Consider the following 24,696-nt stretch of genomic DNA (forward strand, 5'->3'; position numbering starts at 1 on the left):
CTGGAGGATGGCAGGGCCCCCTCCCCCCCACAGTCAGCCTCTCCAGAGCAGCAGTCCGCAAGCTGGCTCCTTGGGGAGGGACGTGCCCCCCGTGCCTGGCTCAGTGTGGGGGCGCTGCCCTCCCCCCAGGCCTGCTGCAGCCTAAGGGGTCTCACCCCAGCGGGGGGCAGAGGGGCCCCGTCAGCTTGCTGTCACAGATGGTGAAGACGGCCTTGGGCCTGGGGGAGCGGAGGCGAGCCCAGAGCCGGCAGCAGGCCCGGGGCCCTCCGGGCAGGCCGACGAGGGGGCTGAGGCAGGGGCCCAGGCTGAGCAGCAGCAGTGCCGCCCGGCGCAGGTGGCTGAGGCCGGGGCCGGGGCCGCCGAGGTGGCGCAGCAGGTGGCAGAGGGAGTAGGGCAGGAAGCAGATGGCGCACACGAGCACGCTGAAGCCGAGGGTCCTGAGGGCTCTGCGGCCACGCCAGGTCCTGTGGCCAGAGGCCACGTGCCAGGCCAGCAGCGGGTAGCCGCTCAGGATGATGATGGAAGGCGCCAGGAAGCCCCCCACCAGGGCGTAGGTGCCGTGGGACCCGGAGACTGTGTCTGCCACAAAGTTCTCAAAGCAGGAGGTACGGTTGTTGGGTCCGGTGTGACTCAGGGGGCTGCCCAGGGCCAGGGGACTGGCCACAGCCCCGGCTAACAGCCAGAGTCCTGCGCTGCCCACGGCCCAGTGGGTCCTGCCAGACCGGAGGCGCGCCCAGGGGTGGGCCAGGGCCAGGTAGCTGTCCAGGCTGAGGCAGAGGAGCGAGCCGGTGCCAAGGTACATGAAGGCCCAGTGGAGGCTGGCACTGAGGCGGCAGGCCGGCTCCCCGAAGCGCCAGTCGCCCCCGTGCAGGTGGTAGTGCACCCAGAGCGGCAGGCTGCAGGCGAAGGCGGCGGCGGCCAGCGCCAGGCTCAGCCGCAGCACGCAGGCCGGCCCCGAGCGCCTCAGCCGCCAGAGGAGGCGGCTCCCGACCGCCACGTTCTCGGCCAGGCCCAGAGCAAAGACCACGCCGTAGGCCACGGCCAGCTGCTGATGGCCCCCAAACCCGGTGGCCGAGGGGCTTCCCGTGTCATTCGGGGCCGGCGGCGGCATGGCCGGGCCAGTCTGAGGAGGGCGGAAGGAGCGAGTGCTCAGCGCCGTCAGTCAGGCCCCTGGCCGCACCCTCATCCCAGGGCCCCTCGGGTCTGAGTGGCCGGCAGAGGCCCAGGAGGAACACGGCTGCCTGCTTCTAAGAGAGGAGGCCTGCCATGGCCCCCTGCCCCCAGACCCCTACTCACAGGAGCCGCTGAGCACCTGCTGCCGGCCTCTGAGCCACAGGAAACTTCAGCCTCAGAAAGGCGCCTGTGACGTCTCCGTTCTCCGCCCCTCACCCCCCAACCCACAGGAAGCCCCCCTCGCACCTGGGGCCGCCCAGACGGGAGGCTCCCACGGGCCCGGGCACCTGGGCAGGAGCTCTTCGGTTCTGCTGGCGCGGGCACCGGGCCACCCGCCCCCCGTCCAAACGCTTCCCCTTAGTTTGCCCGGACCGAGTCTTGGGGCATCCCTGGTCCTGTCAGAGCCCGGGCGCCTCTGGCACAGCTCCTGGGCTGCAGCCTCCTGGGACAGACGGGCGATTGTAGCAGTCCTTGCCAGGGCCCCAGTCTGTGAAGAGAAGGCGGAGCCTGGATGTGAGGCAGAAAAGGGGCTCCCCCTGGCCCCGGGCACCTGGAGACCCTTGAATGTCTGTTTGGATCCTGCCTCCCCCCAGCTGAAGTGAAAGCACCTTTTGTTTGCTGACACCTCCCCCGCTCCCCGGGTCTGGGGTCCAGGAAGCCTGGGGGAGGGGAGGCAGAGGCCCCGGGGTGCTCACCAAGGCCGTCATAGTGCACCGACTTCAGGAACAGGCCCCGGGCGGGGGCCACCAGTAGGGAAGGGCCGCTCTGGGGGTCTCCGCTCTCCAGCTTTTCCTTCACCTGGGCCGGGGTCAGGGTCCCCAGCCCCACTGCCACCAGGCAGGCCGTCATCCTCCGCACCTGCAGCGGGCCCGAGGGCATCAACGCCAGGCCCCCCCCCCCCATGGCAGCCTCCCGGCCCTGGGACAGGAGCTACACCCCAATAAACAAGCCACGTGGCCCCTGCCCAGCCCGCTCCCTCAGCACCACTAGGGGGCACCGAGGCCCTGTCTGGGGTCCCCGGCACAAAAGGGGGGATTAGGAGATCCCTGCCCCCCTCCCTGTACCTGCTTGTAGAGGAAGGACTTGCTCTCAAACTCTATGTCCCAGAACTGCAGCTTCCTGCAAATACAAACGGGCCGAGGTGGGGTCTCCGGCCCCCGATCCGCTCACCTAAAGGCATCTTTGGCCCTCTGACCGAGGGAAATGGGCACTGCCCGGGTCAGGCGGAGACCGGCCCGAGCTCCCCCATCCCCCCCCGGGCCCTGCCCCTGCTTCCTGGTGAGTGTCTCCTCTCTCTGCTCCCCCCCCCCAAGTGACCCTGTGGCCACTCCTGTCTCCTGAATAAAGCAGAGCCAGGACACGGGAACTGGCTCTTTGCAGTCTGAAGTCCTGGGGAATGGGCGGCCCTGGGAGGAAGGGGAGGAGATGAAGTTTAAGATGGCGCCTGGCCCTCGCCCTGGGCCCTGGGATGGAGGAGGGACAAGGGCCATGGGGGGGCCCAGAAGCGGACCCGGGAGGGCGCCCGCTGGCCACGGACACCTTGGCACCGGGCCCTCACCTCATCACAAAGGCTTACGGACTTCACTCCTGGGCATCGTCTGCAAAATGGGGCAGGGGAGCTGGCAGACTTCCCCAGCACCTGGATTTAGATTGGGGAAGGGCCCTGAAGGCCGAGTCCAATTCTCTTGGGGAGGCAGCTGGGTAGCCCAGGCCTGGAGTCAGGAAGGGGTGACCTCAGACACTTAGGCTGTGTGACCGGGCAAGTCTCTTCACCTCAGTTTCCTCATCAGCAAAATGGGCACCATGTTCTGGGATGCCCAGCTGTGAATGACTTTGCTATTCTCAGCAGTGCAATCCCCTCGACTGCTCTGAAGAAACTGAAAAATCCCCTCATAGCCGGGGAAGGAGCTGGCCCTGCCTGAGTACAGACCAAAGCATTCTCTGTGTCTTTTTGTCTCCCCTTTCTGTCTCTGTCTCTGTCTTTTTGTCTCCCCTTTCTGTCTCTGTCTCTGTCTTTTTGTCTCCCCTTTCTGTCTCTGTCTCTTTTTGTCTCCCCTTTCTGTCTGTCTCTCTTTTTTATCTCCCCTTTCTGTCTCTTTGTCTTTTTGTCTCCCCTTTCTGTCTCTGTCTCTCTATGTTTTTGTCTCCCCTTTCTTTGTCTCTCTTTTTTATCTCCCCTCTCTGTCTCTGTCTTTTTGTCTCCCCTTTCTGTCTCTGTCTCTCTCTTTTTGTCTCCCCTTTCTGTCTCTGTCTCTCTCTTTTTGTCTCCCCTTTCTGTCTCTGTCTCTCTCTTTTTGTCTCCCCTTTCTGTCTCTGTCTCTCTCTTTTTGTCTCCCTCTTTTTTATCTCCCCTCTCTGTCTCTGTCTTTTTGTCTCCCCTTTCTGTCTCTGTCTCTCTCTTTTTGTCTCCCCTTTCTGTCTCTGTCTCTCTCTTTTTGTCTCCCCTTTCTGTCTCTGTCTCTCTCTTTTTGTCTCCCCTTTCTGTCTCTGTCTCTCTCTTTTTGTCTCCCCTTTCTGTCTCTGTCTCTCTCTTTTTGTCTCCCCTTTCTGTCTCTGTCTCTCTCTTTTTGTCTCCCCTTTCTGTCTGTCTCTCTTTTTTATCTCCCCTTTCTGTCTCTGTTTCTTTCTCCCTCCACCTTCCTGTCTCACTTTCTCCGCTTTCTCTGTCTCTCTCAGAGACTTTTCTGGAGGGTTTTTACTTTCATTAAGGTGGAGGCCTTGGCTTCCTTTCTTTGCACGGCTTCCCATGTGGTTTCTTAATTGTGGGTGGGGAGAAGAGAGAGAACCTAGAACTCAAAAATTTAAAAACAAAAACTTTTGCTATGAATGTAAACTAGGGCAAGATATTAAATAATTTTTTAAAAATGGGGATAACTCCCTCCCAGGGGGGCCATGAGGCTCAAATGAGACAGTCTTGGGACAAGCACAGGGCTAGTAAATAGTAGGTGCCAAATAAATATCAGTTGCTACCATATTATTACAGAGGGGGAGGGGGCAGGGGCAGCTAGGTGGCGCAGTGGATAGAGCACCAGCCTTGAATTCAGGAGGATCCGAGTTCAAATCTGATCTCAGACACTTAACACTTCCTAGCTGTGTGACCCTGGGCAAGTCACTTAACCCCAGCCTCAGAGGAAAAAAAAATTGTCACAGAGGGGGATACTGGGCTTGGTAACAAGAGCAGCTTAAGTGCTGCCAGTTGTGAGTTACACATTTACTCCCCATAACCTGCTCCCTCATTTTGCAGAAGAGGAAGCACAAAGTCAGGAAGGTGACCCCCCCCCATGTGATACAGCTAAGACTGGAGCTGACTCGGGCCCCCTGCCCTGGCTGGCCGCCTCAGAATCCCGAGCTCAGGTTCTAGACTCGGGGCCCAGCGGGAGGGCTGGCCTCCAGAAGTTGGGAACCATTTGGAGAACAAGGCCCTGGAGCGCAGCGACTCAGGGGTCGGGGCTGGGCCCTGGCGTAGGTGCAGAGGGGAAGGGGCTACCCAGAACCCGAGACCCCACAGGGACCCGAGAGCAGGAAGCCCTTCATTTTACCGGTGCCCAGAGAGGAGACGTGGCACTCGTTCCGGGTTCCAGAACCACTCCCCCAAACAGGACGGTACTGTCAGGAAAACCCTCCAAAGTATGAGCAGGGAGCTGGCACAATGCCCGGTATGCCAGAGGTGCTTAATACAAGCTTGATCAGCAGGGGGCTTGGGGGAGGGACCCTCTCCAGCTCAGCTACTAACTGAAAAGAGTCTCCAAGACCCCAGGTTGGGTGCCAGGCTGTTCTCACCCATCTCTCCTGCCTCCCAACCCTCTGGTGCAGTGTCAGAGCCCAGAGGAAGATGGATGAGGCCCAGGGCCCTGCACCCCCCCAGTGGGCACCTGCCCTCGAGGCCGCAGTACAGAGCATCTCTTTTCTGGCTCTCCCCTCCCTCCCTGCCCCCGCCACATCTGGCACAGACCCGGCTCCCCTCTTCCTGGGTCCTCAGAGAAAGGCTCTTTCTGCAGCTGCCCGGCCTGCACCTGCCTCGAGGGGGGGCAGCACCCACCCCTACCCTGCTGGGAAAGCAGATGGCCCCAGATGAGACCCTGGAATGCCGGCGGATCTCAGCTCTTTAACCCCTAACTTCCTCAGTTTACAGAAAAGGAAACTGAGGCTCAGGAAGAGGAGAGGACTTGGCAAAGGCACTCAGAAGCTGGAGCCCTCTTCTGGGCAGGGGCCAAGGCTCAGGACGGCCAGAAGGGGGCTGAGGGGGCCACCTGGCACCTCACAGACCCTCGGGGGGAGTGGGTCCTTCCCCCAAAGGCTCTCTGAGAAGCCATCTCCATGGCCTCGGGGGCGCCCCATCTGCTTTCTGATGTCCCCTCCCTCCCTGGGGGTGGGACCCTGACGCCCGGAGGGGAGGAGGCGGGCAGAGAGAAAGGCGGGCATTATTTGCCCACAGGCTCTGGCACCAGCCCCAGTGGGGGGGTGGGACAGGTGATGGGGATGCATCCCCAATGAGTGGCTCCCATTTGCCATTCAGCCAGAGGATGGGGCCTCAGAGAGGCTTTCATGGTTGCTAGGCAACCCTGGGAGCCCCAGTCCCCCACCCCCCCAAATCCCTTCTGTGAATAGACAAGCAGCCAATTGAGAAAGGGGGCAGGAAGGGAGGGGGAGCAGGCCGGAGGAACAACCCAACGGTCTCTGCAGCCTGGGCTCTCCTGCCGGCCCGCGGGGTCAGCGAGGGATCCGTCCCCAGCCTGCGCTTGAGCCAGGAGCCGGACTCCCAGGGACCCTCGCATCTGTTCTCCAGGGTCACCGCATCCATCCCTCTGCCCCCGGATGAGCCTCCCGCCCCCGGCTCCATCAGCCAGGGAGCTAAATTTAGCCCGGCTTCCACCCCCAAGTCACAGAGCATGAAATGGAATTTGCTGGAGCTGGGTACCCGGGGCGGGGGGGGCCGGGGGGGGAGGCACAGCTGGGAACCAGGGCCTCAACCTCCCCCCCTCCGCCTCTTCACAACAGGAGGCCTAGATCGGGCACCGAGGCCCGGTGGGCATGGCGAGTAAGGGCAGGAAAAGGCAACTGCAAGGCCGAGGCCTGGAATCGGTGTCCCTGCTCCTCTCCCCACCCCCCCACAGAGGGGTCCCAGATCTCCCCACCCCCCACAGAGGGGTCCCAGAGCAGGCCCCTCTGCCCCCTGCTGCTCCCAGTTACAAGCTGACTGGGCCTCTGCTTATGTCCTGGTGACCAGGAGGCTCTGGCCCTTGGGGGGGCACTAGGGAGTGAGAGGATTGGGGTTGCTGGCAGTACCCTCCCCCACAGCAAGCACTGGAGGGCAGAACGGGGCTTCAGAGGAAGCTGGCGCCCACCTGGCTGGCCGTGGCCTCCCTGAGGCTCCTCCTCAGGACGCTGCTGCCTTGGGCCGCCCCACCCCCAGCTCTGCCCGCCCCTCTGGGCAGCTTGGGCTTGGTCCCCAAGCCACCCTTGGCTGGCCCCAGGACCCAAGACATGAGAAGGCCCGGAGCCAGGCACCGCTCTGCCCCTCTGCCGGAAACAAAGGGCCGAGGGACGGGGGGGCGTGGAGAAAGCACCAAGCATTCGCTGCGGCAGGTAGCCACAGCCTTCCTTCCCATCCAACCCGGAGGGGCAGAGGCAGCTCTCAGACTCACAGGCCTCCCAGGGCAGGGAACCCATCTGGTCCCGGAGACGTCAATCTCTCCAGGGAGGTCCGAGAGCCCTCCCCAGCCCTGGGGACCTGATGCCTGGGAGATGACCCGATGGCTGAATTAAGACCCAGCCCAGCCCTTGTTCCTGGGGAGGACCTAGCCTCCCAGGGTCAGAGGGTGACCTGGCCCAGACCCTCTCCTCACCTCTTCTCCTGGGGATGGGTAAAAGGGCTGACTGATGCAGGAGCCACCGAGGCCCGGAGCAGGGTCCTGACAGGGTTTTTCCAGTCATTGTCACTTACTGACCTAAAGGCCCGGAAGTCGTGGGTGCCTTGGAGATGGCGGGCGGCCTCCTGCATGGCGGCCACATCCAGGTGACTGCGGGCAAAGGAAGGTGAGAAGTCATGAGGGCATCCTCCCTAGTCCAGGCCTCTAGCCAGGGACTGGCCACCTCATGGGCAGCGATGAAGAAGGCATGGAGAACGTCCTCTCCTACCCCTTCCTCTATGTGTGCGCTAAGGGTGGGGGCAGCAGGAGCCACAACCGTGGCACTTACTCAGTCCTCACGGCCCAGCACAGGTTCCGGTCAAACACGGACAGTGTGTCCAAGGAGCAGCCGGTTACCAGCCGGTACAGGTAGGTCCTTGATGTGGCTTCAAAGCGAGCGTGGAAGTCATCGGGGGCCCGAAAGGCTCGGATCACCCTGGGAGGGAAGGGACCAGCATCAGACTCCAGGAACTACTCCCACAGTCCAAGTCTGGCTGAAAAGAAATGTCGCGAACATACAGGGGCCCTGTGCCCGTACCCACCTCCCCAAGGAGCGGAACAGAAGGACTTGGGCCCACAAGATCACCCTGGTGACTGAGTCAGTGATTCGGGGGACACCTAGGTCCCACAGATTAGGAGCTGTGGTCCTTTATTCCTCAGAACCAAATTTAAAAGGCCCCGAGTTTGGGGTACTTCTACACCAATCAATGGATCACCAAGAATCGATTAAGTGAGTACTCTGTGTCAGGCCCAGTGCTGGACAATGGGGAAACAGAGGTAAGAATTCTTACCTCTGAAGGCTCCCTGCCTTCAAGGAACCAAATTCTTTTTTTTTTTTTAATTAATTAATTAATTTTTTTTTTCTGAAGCTGGGGTTAAGTGACTTGCCCAGGGTCACGCAGCTAGGAAGTGGAACCAAATTCTAATGGGGAATGAGGATATGTATAAGTAAAGTACATCCAGGACAGAAAAAACCAGAATCAATGCAAGGTAATTCAGAACGGTCCCTAGTAGTTGAGAGGGTCAGGAACCAAGCCAGGGATTCTAAGGGACAGCAAGAGCTAGGGAGGAAGGGCCTTAGAGGGGCCTTGGGAAGGGAGATGGAGAGCCCCATGAGAGGATGGAAATGGCAGACCAGAAAACCAGTCTCAGTTGGAAAATCCTGGGTTTAAGTCTCGGTTCTGGCACATCCTACCGATTTGATTCTGGTCAAGTCACCTAATCTCTTAGTAATTCTAGACCAACCAAATGGTGTCGAGGTCAAATAGAAATAAGGTATGCTAATCAGTACAAGAGGAGCCTGTTGGTCCATGAGCTGACTTAGTTTATTTAAAATGGGTTATTATCTTTGTTTTAATTGATTTTTGTTTGTTAAATGCTTCCAAATTAAACTTGAACATGTTTTGGGCTGCCCTTGGCCTTTGGGTTGGATATTTTCTGTTGTTCTAGGACTCTAGGTCACAGAGAAGGTGCTGACCTGCACTGGTGGACGGAGTGTCCTCCCCTGGAAGTTCCTTTCTTGAATGGTATCACAGACTGAGTCACTCTGGAAAAAGGAGGCTGGAGCCAGGTTCGATTTTAATTTATTTTATAAAATACTTCCCAATTACACTTCTACAAGATTTGAGATCTTGTGAGCTACCTCTGGTCTTTGGGCTGGATACTTTCTGTTCTTCTAGATCAGGGGTTCTCAAACTACGGCCCAAGGGCCAGATGTGCCCACTGAGGACGCCCACTGAGGGGTTATGGCAAATGGGCTGAGGGGCAGAGACAGAGTGTGAGCTTTTTTTTTTTTTTTTTTTTTTACAATAGTCTGAGGGACAGGGAACTGGCCCCCTATTTAAAAAGTCTGAGGACCACTGTTCTAGATCACAGAGAAGGTACTGATTTTCACTGGTGGAGGAAGTATCCTCCCTTGAACGTTCCCTACATGAATGGTATCACAGACCGAGCCACTGTCTAGAGCCAGGCCTTTAACAGGAGTTTCTGCTGATTTTGGAGAAAAGGGGGAGCCCGTTGTAATTCATTGAGTAGGGGAGCGACACAGTTCGCTCGGTTCGTGCTTTAGGGAGATCATACTGGCAACTGCGTGGAGGGAAAATTCTTGATTGAGCAGAGGCTGGATGGGAGTGAGGAGAGACGAGGATAGGGAAACCTCCCAGTCACCACTGCAGTGGTCCAGGGGAGGCAGGGCCAGAGGAGATCTGAGAGATGTTATGGAGGTAAAACCGATACCTGACAACAGACTGGAGGGGGGAGGACTGAGGAAGAATGGGGAGTCAACATTGACACCGATTAGGAAGCTGGAGGGATGGCAGTGCCCTCGCCAGTAACAGGGAAGTTTGGGAGAGTAACAGGCGTCAGGATAAGGACATGTTCAGTGCCGGAGATGAGATCCCTACAGGACTTCCAGCTGAAGAGGACGGTAGCTGACGGAGGCTGGCTTTGTAGCTCTGGGACTCAGCACAGAAGTGAAAGCTGATGAGGTCAAAGTAAAGAGGGAAAGAAGGGAAGAGGGCCATCCATGACCGTAGGGATCAGCTAGGGCTCAGGATCTCCTGGTTCTGGTCCCCAATGCCACAGACTTGGCAAGGGCAAATCCTGGGCTAGGAAGAGGCTACTTCCTGCCCATCCCAGAGCCTTAGAGAGGCTCTAGACAGACTGGAACTGTGACCCAACCAGAGCCCATCCAGTCCATCCGCCTCTCCGAACATCCTTGACTCCCCCAGGTGGGCCCTCTCAATCTCCTGCTCTCAGCGAGTCCAGGAAGGGGCTGTCCATTCAGCCTGGTGCTGAACCTTGCTTATGTGAGAAGTCCTAAGAGTCACAAGAGATCGAGGTACACAGGGATATCCCTAATCCTCGGGGTTGCTGTCCAAGATGGCCAGCTCCCCAGTGCTTGGCCAAACTGGAGGATTTGATCATGGAGACTTAACTCTCGGTTCCCTCCGCAACTGGGAACAGGCCTGTGTCTTGAAGAACATATGTCAACCAATTGAGGAGGGTCTGCCATCATCTGTGTGTGTATGGGGGGGATGGAGGGAGACAGGCTGGGTCCGAAGGGCCTGGGATGGGGGGGTATTCTGTACCTGATGTCAGGGTGCTCCAGGTGGCTATTGAGGGCAAACGTGAGGATATCAGGTGAGAAAGGAGGTCGGCCACTCAGGCGCTGAACGTCTAAATGGGCAGAGTTCCCCAGGGCGTGGACGCCAGTGTCCGTTCGGCTGGAGATGGTGAACTTGACGGGCATGAGGGACTTCAGCCGCTCGGCAGCTTTCTGAGGGGGGATGGATGTAGATGAGATGGATGCCTCACAGACCCCCTTCCCTTTGCCCTCAGCTGGAGGCACTAGCTGAAAAGAAATGGCGTGAGCACACACGGGTCCTGTGCCCGTACCCACCTCTCCAAGCAGGACACAGGCAGGAGAGGAACAAAAGGACTTGGATGCGCAAGATCACCTGGTGACTGATTCAGTGCCCCAAGGAGGCGGCACAGACAGAGTCTCCAAATCTGGAATCCCCAGAAGTTCTGGGTTGTGATCCTGGCTCTGCCTCAAATGAGCCAGTTTTGTGACTTTGGATGAGACCCTTCCCCAATGTGGGCCTCAGTGAAATGAACAGGCTGGGCCCATGAAGGGACCTTCCAGGTGGTTCTGAGTTCCATGATCCAATGGATTTGCAGACTAGAAAATCCGTGATGGGACTGGGGGAGCGGTAATGCTTCCCGAGGATCCATCTATTCATAGTGCCCGCTCCAAATTTAGATGCTGTGGTACAATCTGCGGTCCCATTCCCCTTCCCTCATCCTCCACCAGTCAGTGACCTGCTTCCAGATAGTATGAGGTCATTCTGTCCATCCCCCTGCCTCCAAGTGGAGCAATTGCATCCCCACTCCCCACATAAACACTTTAACTAAGGGCAGGGGTGGGAAGCTGACAGTGAGGATGGCATTTGCGCTTCCATTCTGGCCAAACCAGACTACTGGCTGCTTCATCTCCAGCCTCCATCCCCTTTGTACAGAATGCTGCCAATACCTTCAGCCAGCACCTGGAATGTCCCCCCTCGCTCCCAGCCACCTGAGAGAACCCCCACGACTGCACTCACACACTGCCCCCAAGGAGATGCCTCTCTGGGTCCCTTCCCCACCGGTGCTACCACCTAGATCCCGGACACTCACCTCTAGAAGATTCTGGACTCCGACCCTCTGTTTCGGCCGTTTGATAGCCATGACCCCACTGTAGGGAGAAGGGAGGAGGAAATGAGAAGGGGGAGAATCCCGTAAGCCTTCCATCCAATTTAACCACCTCAGGTTAGAGGTAAGGAAACTGGTCCCATCAGGTCCCAGGAAGAGGGGCCACTCTCCCTTGTCCCTGTGTCCCCCAAGGCCTGCCACACAGAGGGCCTGCTGACTTGGGGTTGTTACAATCAAGCCTAGGGCCCCTTCTCCTTATAATAGATGATTCCTCCCCAATCATTCCCTTTCCTCTTTATTTTGCCGTGGGAGCCTCCAAGATCCTGCTGGCGCTTATCTCTGGCCTCCTGGCCTTGGGATTTTTCTTTTGGAGGAAAGAAAGTACCAGGTGCCTTTCTGAAGTGGCTCCTTTTCCACTGCCGTGGTAGGCTGGGCCCATGGTGGGGACCTTCCTCTAGCCCTGCTCCTGATGTCTGAATGTGTGAACAGAGTATACAGACTTTATCCCTCATTGCTGCGTTCTCTATCTATTCTGGCTCTTGTGATCTGGATGAATCTTTTCTTCTCTGGGCCTCAGTTTCCCCATCTGTAAAATGAGATTGGATGAGTGACCTTTGAGGATCTCTCAAGCTTGGAAGCTACAAATTCTCTATACAGTGATCCTCAAAGTTTAGTCTTTAAAAAGAAAATGATTGAATACATTTTCCTTCCCCAAAAGAACTTTGGTTTACATGGGTTTGGGCTACCATATCAGAAATTAAACCATTTATTAAAAAAGTAGCTTTTAGCTCTAGGAGGTTCTGAAAGGATTTCAAGAACTGGGGGGCCCCGAGTGCACACTTCATTGCACCACGTATGGCCTCCACATCAAACTCCCCTTTCCACCCCAGCGACGGCCCTCAGCTTGCACGTCACTGAAGGAAGCTCCCTCTTTTCCCCAATTCTGTGCTTCCAATCACCTCCAGTTCACCAGCGCCCATGCCTTGGGCCCCATCTCAGAGGATAAGGGGGCCCTTCCCTTCGCCCTCTCCTCATGCTGAGTCCTAATGCCTCTTGGCTCCTCCCATAGCCTGTCCCTTCTTGACCTAATTTCCAGCCTCTTTTTAGTCCCATCGCCATAAACATAACCAGATTGTGGCCAAGTCTAAAAAAAAATTTGCTTTGACATCCCCTCGAGCGAGTGCCCTACATCTCCCCTTTCAGAGGAAAACAAAACTCCTGGCATGTTTTCACCTCACTTCCTACTCACTTTTCAACCCCTGGAAATCCAGCTGCCGTCCCCCTCCTGCTGAAACGCTTCCCTGAGGCCTATTTTATTGGCTTTTCTTAGGTCTGGCTGCTCTTCAGTGGTTGACACTGATCACCACTCCCTCCTTGGTTTTGGTGACCTGACCAGTGGTCAGGGCCCTCTATCTCAACCTCCCTGTGAAAGCTCTGAGCCTCCCTGGGATCATCCTTCACGTCCAGGACTCTGGGCATGCAGCAATTTACCTCAAGGGTCTGCTCTGGCCCCCTCTTCTCTCTGACCTTATCAACTCTCATGGGTCTAATCATCATCTCCATGCAGATGTGTGTGTGTGTGAGACTTTTTGTGACCCACTTGGGGTTTTCTTGGCAGATACTGGAAGGGTTTGCCATTCCCTTCTCCGCCTCATTTTACAGATGCGGAAACTGAGGCAGATGGAGTGAAGGGACTTCTCCAGGGTCACGCAGCTAGGAAGTGACTGAGGATGGGTTTGAACTCAGGTCTTCCTGACTCTATCCGCTGTGTTACCAAAGGCCGTTGGAACATCCATATGGAAACGCTGGACAGGTTGGCAATTGGAGATGCAGGACCAGTCTTTAGGAGAGAGGCTAGGGCTGGATATATAGGAGTAGCTTGGTGTGCTGTGGATCCAGGACTGGGCTGGAAGTCAGGAGGATCTGAGTTCAAATCCAACCTCAGACACGTCCTAGCTGGGTGACACTGGGTAAGTCATTTCATTCTGCTTGCTTCAGTTTTCTTCTCGGTAAAATGAGCTGGGGAAAGGAAATGGCAAAATCACTCCAGTATCTCTGCCAAGAAAACCCCAAATGGGATCACGAAGAGATGGACATACACTAAAAACAAGTGAACAACAAAATGTCTAAACCAGAACTCCTTGCCCCCCAACCTCACACTAGCCCTAACTTCCCCATCTGTATTCAGAGCTCTACTTCCCTTTCTGATCCACACATCAGGCATTTGCTACGTGCCGGACATCGTGCCAAGCTCCAAGGACACTTGATAAGAAGGGAGTCACCAAGAACCGAGGGGTTCTGGGACCCCCGAGTCACTCTGGACTCTGCACTCCCCATCATCTCTTCATCCAATTTGTGGCTTGATCTCGTGGGCTCTATTGCTCCCTATCTTTCCCACACTTCCTCTTTACCCAGGGCTCAGCCCTCAGGATTTCTGAACTGTCCCACTGCAAATTGCCTCAATTCTCTCCCCTTTCAACCCACCGCTGTCCAATTTGTCTGAGCCTCTTCTTGTCCTGCTCAAGAACCTCCTGTGGCTCCCTCCTGCCTCTAGGATAAAAGGCTGCCTTCTCTGTTGGGCTCTCAAAGCCTTTCAGAGTCTGGTTCCGAATGATCTTTCCAGCCAGACTGAACAATCCAGGCAAACTGCTTTTTGGCTGTTCCTCGTACATGACGAGACATCTTTGCTCTGATGTGTACTAACTTTCCCTGTATGTTTGGAATGCTCTCCCTCTTCATCTTTCTCTTGGAATCTTTAGTTCCCTTCCAAACTCAGCCTGAGACCGACTACCTTCTATACTCTATTATATTTCTACTATACCTTTTATACGATACTAAATTCGATACCATACTATATTGGGTTCTATACGATTCCCTTTATACTATATTAAATTCTATGCTACACTATACTATACTAGTATTCTAGGTTCTACACTATGCCTTTTATACTATACTAGGTTCTATACTATATTAAGTTCTTCCTTATTGTTTCACTGCCAAATTACTTTGTGTCTGTCAGGATTCTTACAAGATACAAGATTATATTGTAGAGAAACAGAAAACATCACATGTGTCCATTTAATATTCATCTGAATACATCTGCCAGGAGACGGTTGGGTGGCTCAGTGGATGGAGTACTAGGTCTGGATTCAGGAAGAGCTGAGTTCAAATCCAGCCTCAGATACCTATTACTTGTGTGACTCTGGACCAGTATCTTTGCCAAGAATCCCATGGAAGATATTGGGGCGCTATATCCACAAGGTCACAGAGGCAGTATCAGTCAGTAAGTATTTAATAAATACCTGCTGTATACTGGAAGAGGAAACTGCAAACTTCTCTAGTACTTTTGCCAAGAAAACCCCACTTACAATAATGGAGTGCCATATGTTTACAACAAAACACACATGTGACTTTTCTTCGATAGAAATTTCTTTTAAATGCATTTTTCACTTTTGGAGGGGTTACATGACACTCCTGGGGGCAGGGAGCTCGTAAGCAGAATAGCAGTTTCTTGCGGGATTCTGTACCCCTAGTACATGGTTTGACTGTGAGTTCCCTTCCATGGATATTCTCCACTTCCAGAGAGAACTGATGAACTCTGAGAGCAGATTTTTTCATTCGATTTTTCTGGCGTTTTTTCTTCAATGTGGCTACACTGAAAATGCTTTGCATAACACAGAAATGCTTTGCATGACTTCCATATCATATTGTCTGCCTTCTCAGGAGTGGAGGAAGGGCAGGAGGAAAACAAACATTAGGAACTCAACGTTTTGAAAAATGGATGTTAATTTCCTTTTGATTTAATTGGGAAATAGTTAATGAAATAAATATATTTTTAGAACATTGTGAGCTCCTTGAGGGCAGGGACTGTTTTGCTTCTTTTTTGGCACATAGTAGGCGCTTTGTAAATATTTATTGCCTGATGGATGCCTGCTGAATTAAATGCTTGAAATCCAGGCTTAAATGCTAACTCCTCCGGGAAGGCTCTGCTGATTCCCTCACCGAGTTTTCATTTCCTTCCTGCAGTCACTCTGGGATGCTTCTGCATGGTTTCCCAGGGAAGTTTTCAGAGGACAAGAATTCAAATCCTCCCCTGGATGCTTATTAAAAACCGGCCACATCCCCTAGCCTCAGTTTCTTATCTGTAAACCCAGGGTTAGATCAGATGACCCAGAAGGCTCCACCCAGCTGCGAAGAATGATTTCTCTTATTTCCCTCGTTCTTATCTTCCCCTCCCCGAAATAGAAGCTCCTAGTGGGCCCAATGTTTACTTTTTTTAATCTGGGCTCTTTCCAGGCCCTAGGTATGTTTAAATTGAACTGAATCCTCCCCAGAGTTGGCCAGTGCTCCCAGGGGTCTCTCTAAGCCGCCTCCTCCCCCCTGCCCATACAGCACTGGGCATGGAGTCACTGAGCTCCCCACCGGGCAGAACTGTTTAGAAAGCCGGTTTCCTGTAACATCCAAGTCTGGGTGCCTGCTTTAAATGGCATCCTAAACTTAGCTCGGGTACCAAGCGCCGGCCTGGCCCGCCCTCCCGAACCTGGTAACTGTCTGGGGCCACATCCTTCCGCCGCTCCCGGAGAGGAAGCTGGGGGCGGGGTGGGGGCCCCATGCTCCGCGCCCACAGCTCTCTGGCCGGGCAGTGCGCGGCACGGACGCAGGTAGCGCTTAATAATTGCCGCCTTGATTCGTGGGTTTCCGAGTTATAAAACCCCAAGTTATGCAACCGGGCTCCACGCCGGGAAGGTGCTCGGCGACCTCTGCAACCTCACTCGGTGCTGCAGCAGGAAACGGGTCCCCGGAGGGAAAGGGCTGGTCTCCCCTGGGTGGTGGCAGAGGGGGGAGGGGGGCCAGGGCACCCCACGCCCCCACGCCGGAGCTGCCTTCCAGATTCTTCCCTCGGGATCACTCCCATCCTTCCTGCTGCGGCCCCCGGCGTCCCACGTGGGCGCCAGGGCAATCTAGGGACACGGGTGGGGGAGGGGCCCCCTCGGAAAGGAGGCGGGAGCCGATCCCCAGCCCCACTGGGGTTCCGGGCAACCGGTCTCCGCCCCTACCTACCTAAAGACTGTGCCCACGTACTGGAAGAACACGAGGTAGCGCGCGCGGGGCGAGTCCATGGCCGCGTGGGAGGGGGCGGGCCGGCCCGCCGCGCGTGCCCGCCCCCGGCCCAGCGGACCCCGCCCTCCCGCAGCGCGCGCGCCGGCCCGGCTCGGACTCCAAGGCCACCGCGCGCGATTGGACCGGAGAAGGGGGCCGGAGGGAGGGGGGGAAGTGGAAGCGCGAGTGGGGCGGGGCCTCCACTTAGGGAGCGGGGAGCAAGTGATGGCCTCGTCCCGGACGCACAGAGGGCGGGTCGCGAGGGGCCGGTCACCCCAGGAGCGCGCCCTCTTTACCCTGGACCCAAAGACTTTGCGAAGACCAAAGGATGGCGTTGCTGGGCCTTGGGCTGCCCGGAACGTGGCCTCCGGCCTCCGCTCCCCAGCGCGCTGGAGACCCGGCCCCTCGGGGTCCCGGGGCTTTGGGGTGCGCGCCTTTTCTGAGCCCCCGCGCCCTGGAGTCTGGCGCTGGGGGCTTGTTTCTGAGGGGGCCTGTGTGACCCTCCCCCCAGTTTTAATGCTGTGTCTGTCATAATGTCTCTGCTCTATATCCCTGACTCTTCGTCGTACTATGTCTCTGTCACTGTGTCTGTCTCACACTCACACTCACACTCACATTCACATACACACACATATACACACACACTCTCACACACTCACACATACTGACACACACGCTCACACACTCACACACACACACACATATACACACACTCTCACACGCATTCACACTCACACACAATCACTCACACACATATACACACACACTCTCACACACTCACACACGCACTCACCCTCACACACAATCACACACACATATACACACACTCTCACACACGCACTCACACTCACACACAATCACTCACACACATATACACACACACTCTCACACACTCACACACGCACTCACCCTCACACACAATCACACACACATATACACACACTCTCACACACGCGCTCACACTCACACACAATCACTCACACACATATACACACACACTCTCACACACTCACACACGCACTCACCCTCACACACAATCACACACACATATACACACACTCTCACACACTCACACTCACACACTCACACACACGCACACTCACACACGCTCACACATACTCCCCGGGAACAGGGCACCTCTGTGCAGAGGGATCCAAAAAGCGAACCATCCGGAAGTCCCCTCTCTGGCCTGGCTTCGGTCCGCTGGCAGCAGAACGCTGACTGGGTCGTTTCCCCCGCTGCCCCTCCCCCCTCCATTCACTGCTCTTGCCCAACTCGGCTCCGCGCTCCGAACACACCCAGAGCTCGCGGCCCCGGGAATTCCAGCGAGCCGGAGCCGGAGAGGGAGCCCGAGGCAGCCGGGCTCGGACCGGACCGCGCATCCCTCGGACAGGATCTCCCCCCACCCCCACCCCCAGGGGCCGGCCGGCCAGCCAGGCTTTGCTGGAAGCCCTCCAGCGACCAGAATCATTCCTGGGCCGGCAGGGCAGCCCATTCACTCCGCGCGAGCTGGAATGGGAGGAAATTTCTTCCGGATATGAACCTCAATTTCTCTCTGAAGCGTCCACCCATTACTTTGGGGTTCTGCCTTCTGGGGCCAAGGAGGGCAATCCCTCTCCCAAATAACAGCCCTTCAAGTATTTGAAGACAGCCAGCAAGGGTGGTCCTCCCCCACCCCTCTCTCCTCTCTCCCATCTCTTTTCTTCTCTCTTCCTCTTCCTTTTCTTTCCCTCTATTTCTCCTCTCCATCATTCTTCTCTCCTTTTTCTCTCTCTGCTCTCCCCTCCTTTCTCTTCTCCTCCCTTCTTCATCCGAGGTGCAAAACCAAGCATTTTTTTAGAGCCAAAGGAAGATCCTTCTCAAAGGGAAGGTCCCAGATGGGGGCCTGTGGGATTTCATAGGACAGGGGAGGAACTCTGAAAGGCTTTGCTAGTCATGTAGCCTCGGAGAACTAACTGCCTGGGGTCGGAGGGACATCCCTCGGGGTGACAACCTCTTAATCTCGATCCCTGTAGTTAGTTGATGGCTTTGAAGTGCATAGAGTGCTGATCTTGGAGTCAGGAAATTCCTCTTCTTTCACAGATCCTTAGGGGCTGTATGACCCTGGGCAGATCACGTTTCCCTGCCTCAGCTATCCCATCTATAAAATGGGGATAATTATAGCATCTACCTTCCAGGATTGTTGTGAAGATCAAAGTAGACAATATCTGTAATAAATTATGGAGATACTATTATTATCATCATCCCTTTATGAGGAGAGCAAAACCCTCCTCCCGCCTCCAGAGCTCCTCAGGTGGTGAGTAATGAATGTTTGCTGACTGGGCAATAAAGGAAAACATTTCTCCAGTGGTCATGGACATTCAGTAGAGTCTTACAACACCCCTGTGCTAGTGCTATGATCACCCCCATTTTTCTGTTGGGAAAACTGAGACTTGGAGGAACAAAGCGGTTTGTTCGGAGTCGGACAACTAGGACAACTGTCAGAGTTGGCAGCTGAGCCCGGGCCTGAACCCGATTCCAAGTCCGGCGTTCTATGCACTGCACCATGCTGCCTTTATAATCAACCTCAGCCTGATCCCCCTCTTCCCCCCTCCCCAATCCTATTTAATTCCACATTCATCGGATGAGCTGTGTGGAGGCATTGTACTCAGAAGCCAGCCACTCTCTTCCATGTATATTTATTCCCCTGCTCAGCTCAGTGCTTGGCACACAGTAAGAGTCTAATAAATGCTTTTCCATTCATTCATTCATCGCTGGGATACCAGCATGGAGCCCTGCCCATATTAAATGGTGTAGACATTCATTGGATTGAAGAGAATGAGAAGATCACTCATTGAGAACTGGAAGCTTCCTTAGAGATCATAGAGCCCAATTGTCTCCTTGATGGATGAGGAGGCTGAGTGAGTGGTTTGCCTGTGGGCCCACCTGGGGTGTCTCAAAATGATATCCCAGCACTCCTCTGAATTCCAGTGTCCAAGGCCCTGGCCTTTGGTGGCTCCTTGCCTCCCTTCCTGTCCAGTGGCTCTATGTCACCCAGGAGTTTCTAGGGCAACCTACTGAGACGGGGTCCTCTGAACAGCTAGGTGGCGCCATAGCACATAGAGTGCTGGGCTTGGAATCAGGAAGATAGCTTCCTGAGTTCAAATCCCACCTCACACTTTCCAGCTGTGATCTTGAGCAGGTCATTTAACCCCAATTGTCCCCCCCCCCCATACACACAAAGCATAGAGGGGCCTAGAGAGTCAGAACTTGAGAAATTTGAGGAGGAGCTTTCTGTTGGGAAGAAGTCCTAGAAGAGCCCTGGAGTTCTAGAGCTCCTGGGAGAAGATGGGCCATGAACTCGGCTTTAAAGGAAGAGAGGGAGATTGAGGCAGAGATGGGGAGGCAGACTCAGGCTCTCTTGAATTCTGGGACAGAGGAACAGGGAGAGGTTGAGCAGGAGCTGGGTGGAGTGGACGAAGAGAAAAGGAGGGATGGGAAATGGGGGCCGAAGTAGGTTCCAAGCAAATCCTGAGAGGCCTTCAGTGCTTGTATTTATCCTTAAGAAGAGTGGTGAGCAGAGGAATTGTCGGATTAAAGAGCAGGAGCCGGGAAGATGCTCTGAAGCCATCTGTAGGTGCTAGGGTCCTACACCCAATGCCTGGAATCTAGTAGGCCTTGATCCATGCTCATTGACTGACTGGCTGACCTTCTATTCTAGTTCTAGGGATCCCTCCCACTGGCACAGGGGATGACTGTGGAGGCTGGAGGCCAATTAGTCACCGACTTGCTAACTTTGCAGGAACCTCGGCCCCACCCGGAGGTCTCCCGGTCTATCTGGGTTCCAGGGGTGGGAGATTTCGGGGCCATCGTCGCCCTGGATGAAGGACCCCCGGAGCACCGGGGTGGGGGCTCGCCGAGCAGAGGACACGCCCTCGAAGAGCCAGGGGCCTCGGGCTGCATCCAAGGGGGGAGCCAGAGAGCGGGGTGCTGGGAGCCCTGGCTCTAGTGCTTTCTGACGGGGTGACCCCTGAGGACCTCAGGGCCCGGGTCTCCCCGGAGGACCCTCACGGGGTCCCTCCCCGCTCTAAATGGAAGCCCCGGGGGGTCTCCGGGGTGCCGCCTCCGAGAGGGGGAGGAGTCAGAGGCGCCGGACAAAGGCCAGGCAGATGGAAATGACACGCCGTGCCGGGGAGGGGCTTGCGGGGAAGGGGGCGCGGCGGCGGCGGCGGCGGCAGGACTTTGGCGACGCTCCCTGCGCGGTGACAGGCCCGGCGGGGCGGGCCGGGGCGGGCCGGGGCGGGCCGGAGCGGGCGCTGCGGCGGCCTCATTCCCCAGCCCGGGCGGGCGGGCTGGCTGGAGAGCGAGCGGCGCCGACGGGAGCGGGCGGAGCGGAGCGCAGCCCGGCCGGGGCGAGCGGCGGTGGCCATGGCGCGGGCGCTTCCCCTCTGAGAGCCCGGGCCGCGGGCGGAGCCGCCGAAATGACGGTGGAGTTCGAGGAGTGCATCAAGGACTCGCCCCGATTCAGGTGAGCAGCTCGGACCCGGGACCGGCCGGGAGCCGGGAGCCTCGGGACCCTGCGCGCCCCCAAGGGACGGAGCCAGGCGGGGACACGCGACCCGGACCGAGCGACGAGGAGGGGGCAAAGGCGGGACCGAGACACGCCCAGGCGGAGAGGCAGGGGAGGCTCCCCCGCCCCGAGACGGACACAGGTCCGAGACCCAGGGACCGGGACCCCGGGACCCAGAGCTGCACCCCCCGGAGAGAGAAGCGGAGGTGCAGACAGCGACCGAGAGACACGCCCAGAGAGAGGGGGAGAGGGAGGGAGAGACCGAGAGAGAGAAAGAAAGGGAGAGACAGAGGAAAAGGAGAGAGGGAGAGAGACTGAGAGATGTGCCTTGTCTCGGAAACAGAGAGACGGACATAGAGACGAGAGACCCCACACCCAGAGATGGAGGCAGACGGAGGCAGACCAGCACACACACACATACACACACACACTCACACACACACACACACACACTCACACTCTCACACACACACACACACACACTCACACAAAGGCTGCCCGGGGCTCCCACGATCGGCCTCCCTCCCCTTCCTGTCCAGGTTCCACGTGGGGCGTGTCAGTGACAGACTCTGGAGCCCTGGCCCCCGTTTTCCTGACCGCCCCCTCCCCCCGGCCAGGGGCTGCAGCGCTTTCCCGGCCCGACCGCTTTGGGTTTCCTTTGAGCTCTTCGAGGGCCAAGGGGCTGAGTTGCAGGGCACGCCTTGGGGGGTGCCCCGAGCTTGGAGGCAGATCTGGGTTAGAGAGAACCCCCTCTCCCGGCTGGAAGAGAAGAGGGAGGGTCTTTCTGTGAGCAGGAGGCCGGGTAGTATGACAGCGCGGCCCCTCCCCCACCTCCCACAGCCAGGGTCTCTGCCTCTGTGGAAGGCAGGGAGGCTGGGGGAGAAGGGGAGTCTGGGACAGCTCCAGGCCCCCCAGCAGAGCGCTCCCTTCTCTCCAACCCCAGTCCCCCAGCCCTTCCCTCGGGAACAAAGGGACCTTTCCAGATGACAATTGTCCCAGAGAGAAAGGGACAGAAGGTTTGAGGTCCCCCTTTCACCAGACTTGGCTGCCTTCCCGAGCGTGGCTCTGCCAGTTGTCCATCTGTCCGGCCGGCCGGCCCTGTCTGTCCCCTTGCGGACTTTGTGCACCTGAGGCTGCCTGGCGGGATGGGCAGGGTCCCTCAGCTGGGAAGTGTCTGCCCCCCGGGAGCCGCCAAAGAGGGGCCCCCAGCCCCAGGGGCAGCAGACCTCCCCGGGGAACATGGCTGGTGTGGACCGTGCACACATGTGTGCACACATGTGCACCTGTGCACAGACCCTGCACGCGTGCACAAGGCATGTACACTCACACGCGTGCACGTGGGGGTGAGCGGCTCCAGCTCATGCTGGATTCTCTGAAGGACTCGGGCCTGTGGCTCCCTACTCTAGAACTGCTCCAGGAGACAAAGACAACAGCTCGTTCCTTAACCGAGGCCCTCCCTTCCTCCCTCCCTCCCTCCTGCTCTCCCTTCTTCCCTGACTGTCCCGAGGAGACCAGACCGGGAAGAAATTAGAAGCAGGAATGGGCCATCTCCCAGCCTGGATGGTGGGGGAGGGCAAAGGTGAGGGCCAGGGGTCTTGTGGTGGGGGGCGGTGGATCAGAATGGTCCATCTTAAAAGGCTTAGGAGGAGAGGTCCATGGGTGAAGATGAGGGATGTGGAGAAAGTGAGCATCGTGCTGAGGAGTGATGGGACGAGGGGGCTCGGTGCTCAGGGAGAAGGGTCAGGGCGTCTTTGGGCTGCCCTTCCTTCCTTTCCTGCTTGACCCCTCACTCTCCATCCTGGCCGTGGGTCTCTGTAGCCAAGGCGGGGTCTCCCAGCTGGTCCTGGCTGGAAGCTGGAGGAAGCAGGGCCGGGCCCAGGCCCAGGCCCAGGAGGCAGTTCTGGTTTCCAGACTGCCTGTTCTTACTCCTCGGAGGGTGGCCAAGCCAAGGCTCCTCGGAACTCATCTGGGGAGGTTGTAGCAGCCGACTTTCTCCCTTCAGCCCTCTCTCTTCCTGTCTGTCCAGCCCCGTCCTAGGACTCGGTGCCCGAGTGCCGGGGATTTGGGGCTTCCCATCCTTTGCAGCTGTCGTGTCATGGGATGGGAAGTTGGAAGCTCTCCCTCCCCCTCCACACCTTTGCTCCAGTCTCCTCCCTGCTCAGGCACGCCGCCTGACCTGGCACTACCTGTTTGAGAGCAGCCCTAGGGGAGGGCCCTTGGGTACCTCTCCTCAGGAAGCCCGGGCTGGGGATGGAGGAGCCCATCTGGACGTAGACTCCGGGCTGGCCTGTGCTCCTCAGCTTCCTCCTCACCCCCCCCACAATCCTGGGCATGCTCCCCCCGAGTTGGAGGCTGGACTCCGGCCTGACTGCTATGTGCCCTGCCCTCCCTCTCTGGTTCCTTTTTCTTCAGTTGGGATAGGGACAAGTGCCTCAATTCTTAGCAGGGAAGGAGTTAGTCACAGGCTCCAGGAGCCCCCTCTAGATGCATCATTCACTGTCTTGCCCTGGTGGTGGGGGAGGGAGGGGCCCTTGCCACACCCACCAAGGAATGAGTAAGGGCTGCCCCATGGGATGGGGAGGAGCTGTGGTCTGAGTCCCTGCAAGCGGGGTCCCTCAGGGGCTTGTTCCACTGATGGGGAGGAAGACCCCCATGCTCCCACCCCTGCTGGGAAGGTGTCTGGGGCCTGAGGATGTGGCACTCTGGGGGAACGAGCCACGGTAACATGAGCTAATGGGGGGGGCAGAGGGATTGGGGGGGGGAATCTGTGGGCAGAGAGGAGCCAGAGTTTAGGGGGAGGGGAGAGCGGAGAGGATGTGGTCAACGGGTGTCTGCTCCCCCCATGCCTTTGGGCCAGGGGGAGCCAGGTCTGCCTCTGCCCTTCCCCCTCCCGGCATGGGATCCCGGCAGCGAGGAGGAGCTGGGAGCTGGCGCCAGATGTTCCTCATCTCTGCTGGTTGGGAATCGGAGGAGAGCGGCCAGGGCTGCCACAGGAGGATGGAGGCTGGGGCTCAGCAGGCGTCCTCCGTAAGCCAGGCCCGGGATGGACCAGGAGGCTTTGGGCACTGGCAGGGATGGACAGGCCCTGACCAGTCCTGGGGACCCAAGGGGCTGCTGGGACCCTGGAGATCAGGCCGGGGATGCAGCTCCTCTAGATAGAAGAGCCGTAAGGGAAGCTCTCTGGACTCCTCCTGGCGCCTCTTTTCTGCTCTACCCACTGTCCTGGGAGTCCAAAGGGCTGAGTCAGAGGACCTGGATTCAAATCCTGTCACTGCTTTCTCCAGCTGGTCACTGCCTCTCTGAACTTTAGCTTTCTCAGCTGTAAAATGGGAGCATTGAACTCGGCGCCTTGGGTGGTCTGAAGCTTGGCATAGTGGATAGGGCTTAGGGACCCTCTCAGGAAGACCTGGCTTCAAATGCTGGTCCTGGACCAGGCACTTCAACTGTTGCCTCCTGGGAGATTGGGAAGGACTCGAGGCTCCTGAAACTGTAGCTCCAGGTCATAATCCCACATCCTGGGGCTAGATGGGTCCCTTCTGGCTCCAGATCGACACCCCGAGAACCAAGGACTGCCTGGGGGGATGGAGGCTCCTGGATCCCCACTTTCACTCTGGTTTGGAGCGGAATCTGATTTAGAACCAGAAGGGATTTCCTTAAAAGTTCAGCTGCTAAATAGGTGTGCCATTCCAATGGGCTCTAAGCACCTACTAAGTTTCAAGTCAGAGGGTTACAACACCAGTCCCGAGTCAGGAAGAACTGAGTTCAAATCCAATA

General features: G+C 57.1%; 3 protein-coding genes across 4 annotated transcripts in view; 1 reads left to right on the forward strand and 2 right to left on the reverse strand.

The window, feature by feature from the left end:
• Positions 1–151: 151 nt before the first annotated feature.
• Positions 152–1,111, reverse strand: LOC141562572 (proteinase-activated receptor 2-like). Its single transcript, XM_074302576.1, has one exon. It carries the CDS (start codon positions 1,109–1,111, stop codon positions 152–154), a length of 960 nt encoding a protein of 319 aa, XP_074158677.1.
• A 408-nt stretch (positions 1,112–1,519) lies between these two features.
• PUSL1 (pseudouridine synthase like 1) lies at positions 1,520–16,466 on the reverse strand. Of its 2 annotated transcripts, none has more exons than XM_074306611.1 (8): positions 16,335–16,466; positions 11,259–11,316; positions 10,172–10,359; positions 7,372–7,518; positions 7,020–7,193; positions 2,238–2,292; positions 1,869–2,031; positions 1,520–1,660 (listed from the first exon to the last, which is right to left on the reverse strand). In XM_074306611.1, exons 1-8 carry the CDS (start codon positions 16,391–16,393, stop codon positions 1,572–1,574), a joined length of 933 nt encoding a protein of 310 aa, XP_074162712.1. In that variant the 5' UTR covers positions 16,394–16,466; the 3' UTR covers positions 1,520–1,571. The 2 variants fall into 2 exon arrangements, with proteins under 2 accessions (XP_074162712.1, XP_074162714.1); XM_074306613.1 differs by lacking the exon at positions 16,335–16,466 and adding an exon at positions 11,659–12,027.
• Positions 16,467–20,671: 4,205 nt separating this feature from the next.
• Positions 20,672–24,696, forward strand: part of ACAP3 (ArfGAP with coiled-coil, ankyrin repeat and PH domains 3) — a 55,460-nt gene continuing 51,435 nt past the window's right edge. The window contains 1 exon segment of the mRNA XM_074306614.1: positions 20,672–20,880. Coding sequence (XP_074162715.1) covers positions 20,834–20,880 — 47 coding nt within the window. The 5' untranslated portion in view covers positions 20,672–20,833.

The sequence above is a fragment of the Sminthopsis crassicaudata genome, chromosome 3 (genome assembly GCF_048593235.1).
Source record: "Sminthopsis crassicaudata isolate SCR6 chromosome 3, ASM4859323v1, whole genome shotgun sequence".
In the NCBI taxonomy this organism is placed as follows: domain Eukaryota; kingdom Metazoa; phylum Chordata; class Mammalia; order Dasyuromorphia; family Dasyuridae; genus Sminthopsis; species Sminthopsis crassicaudata.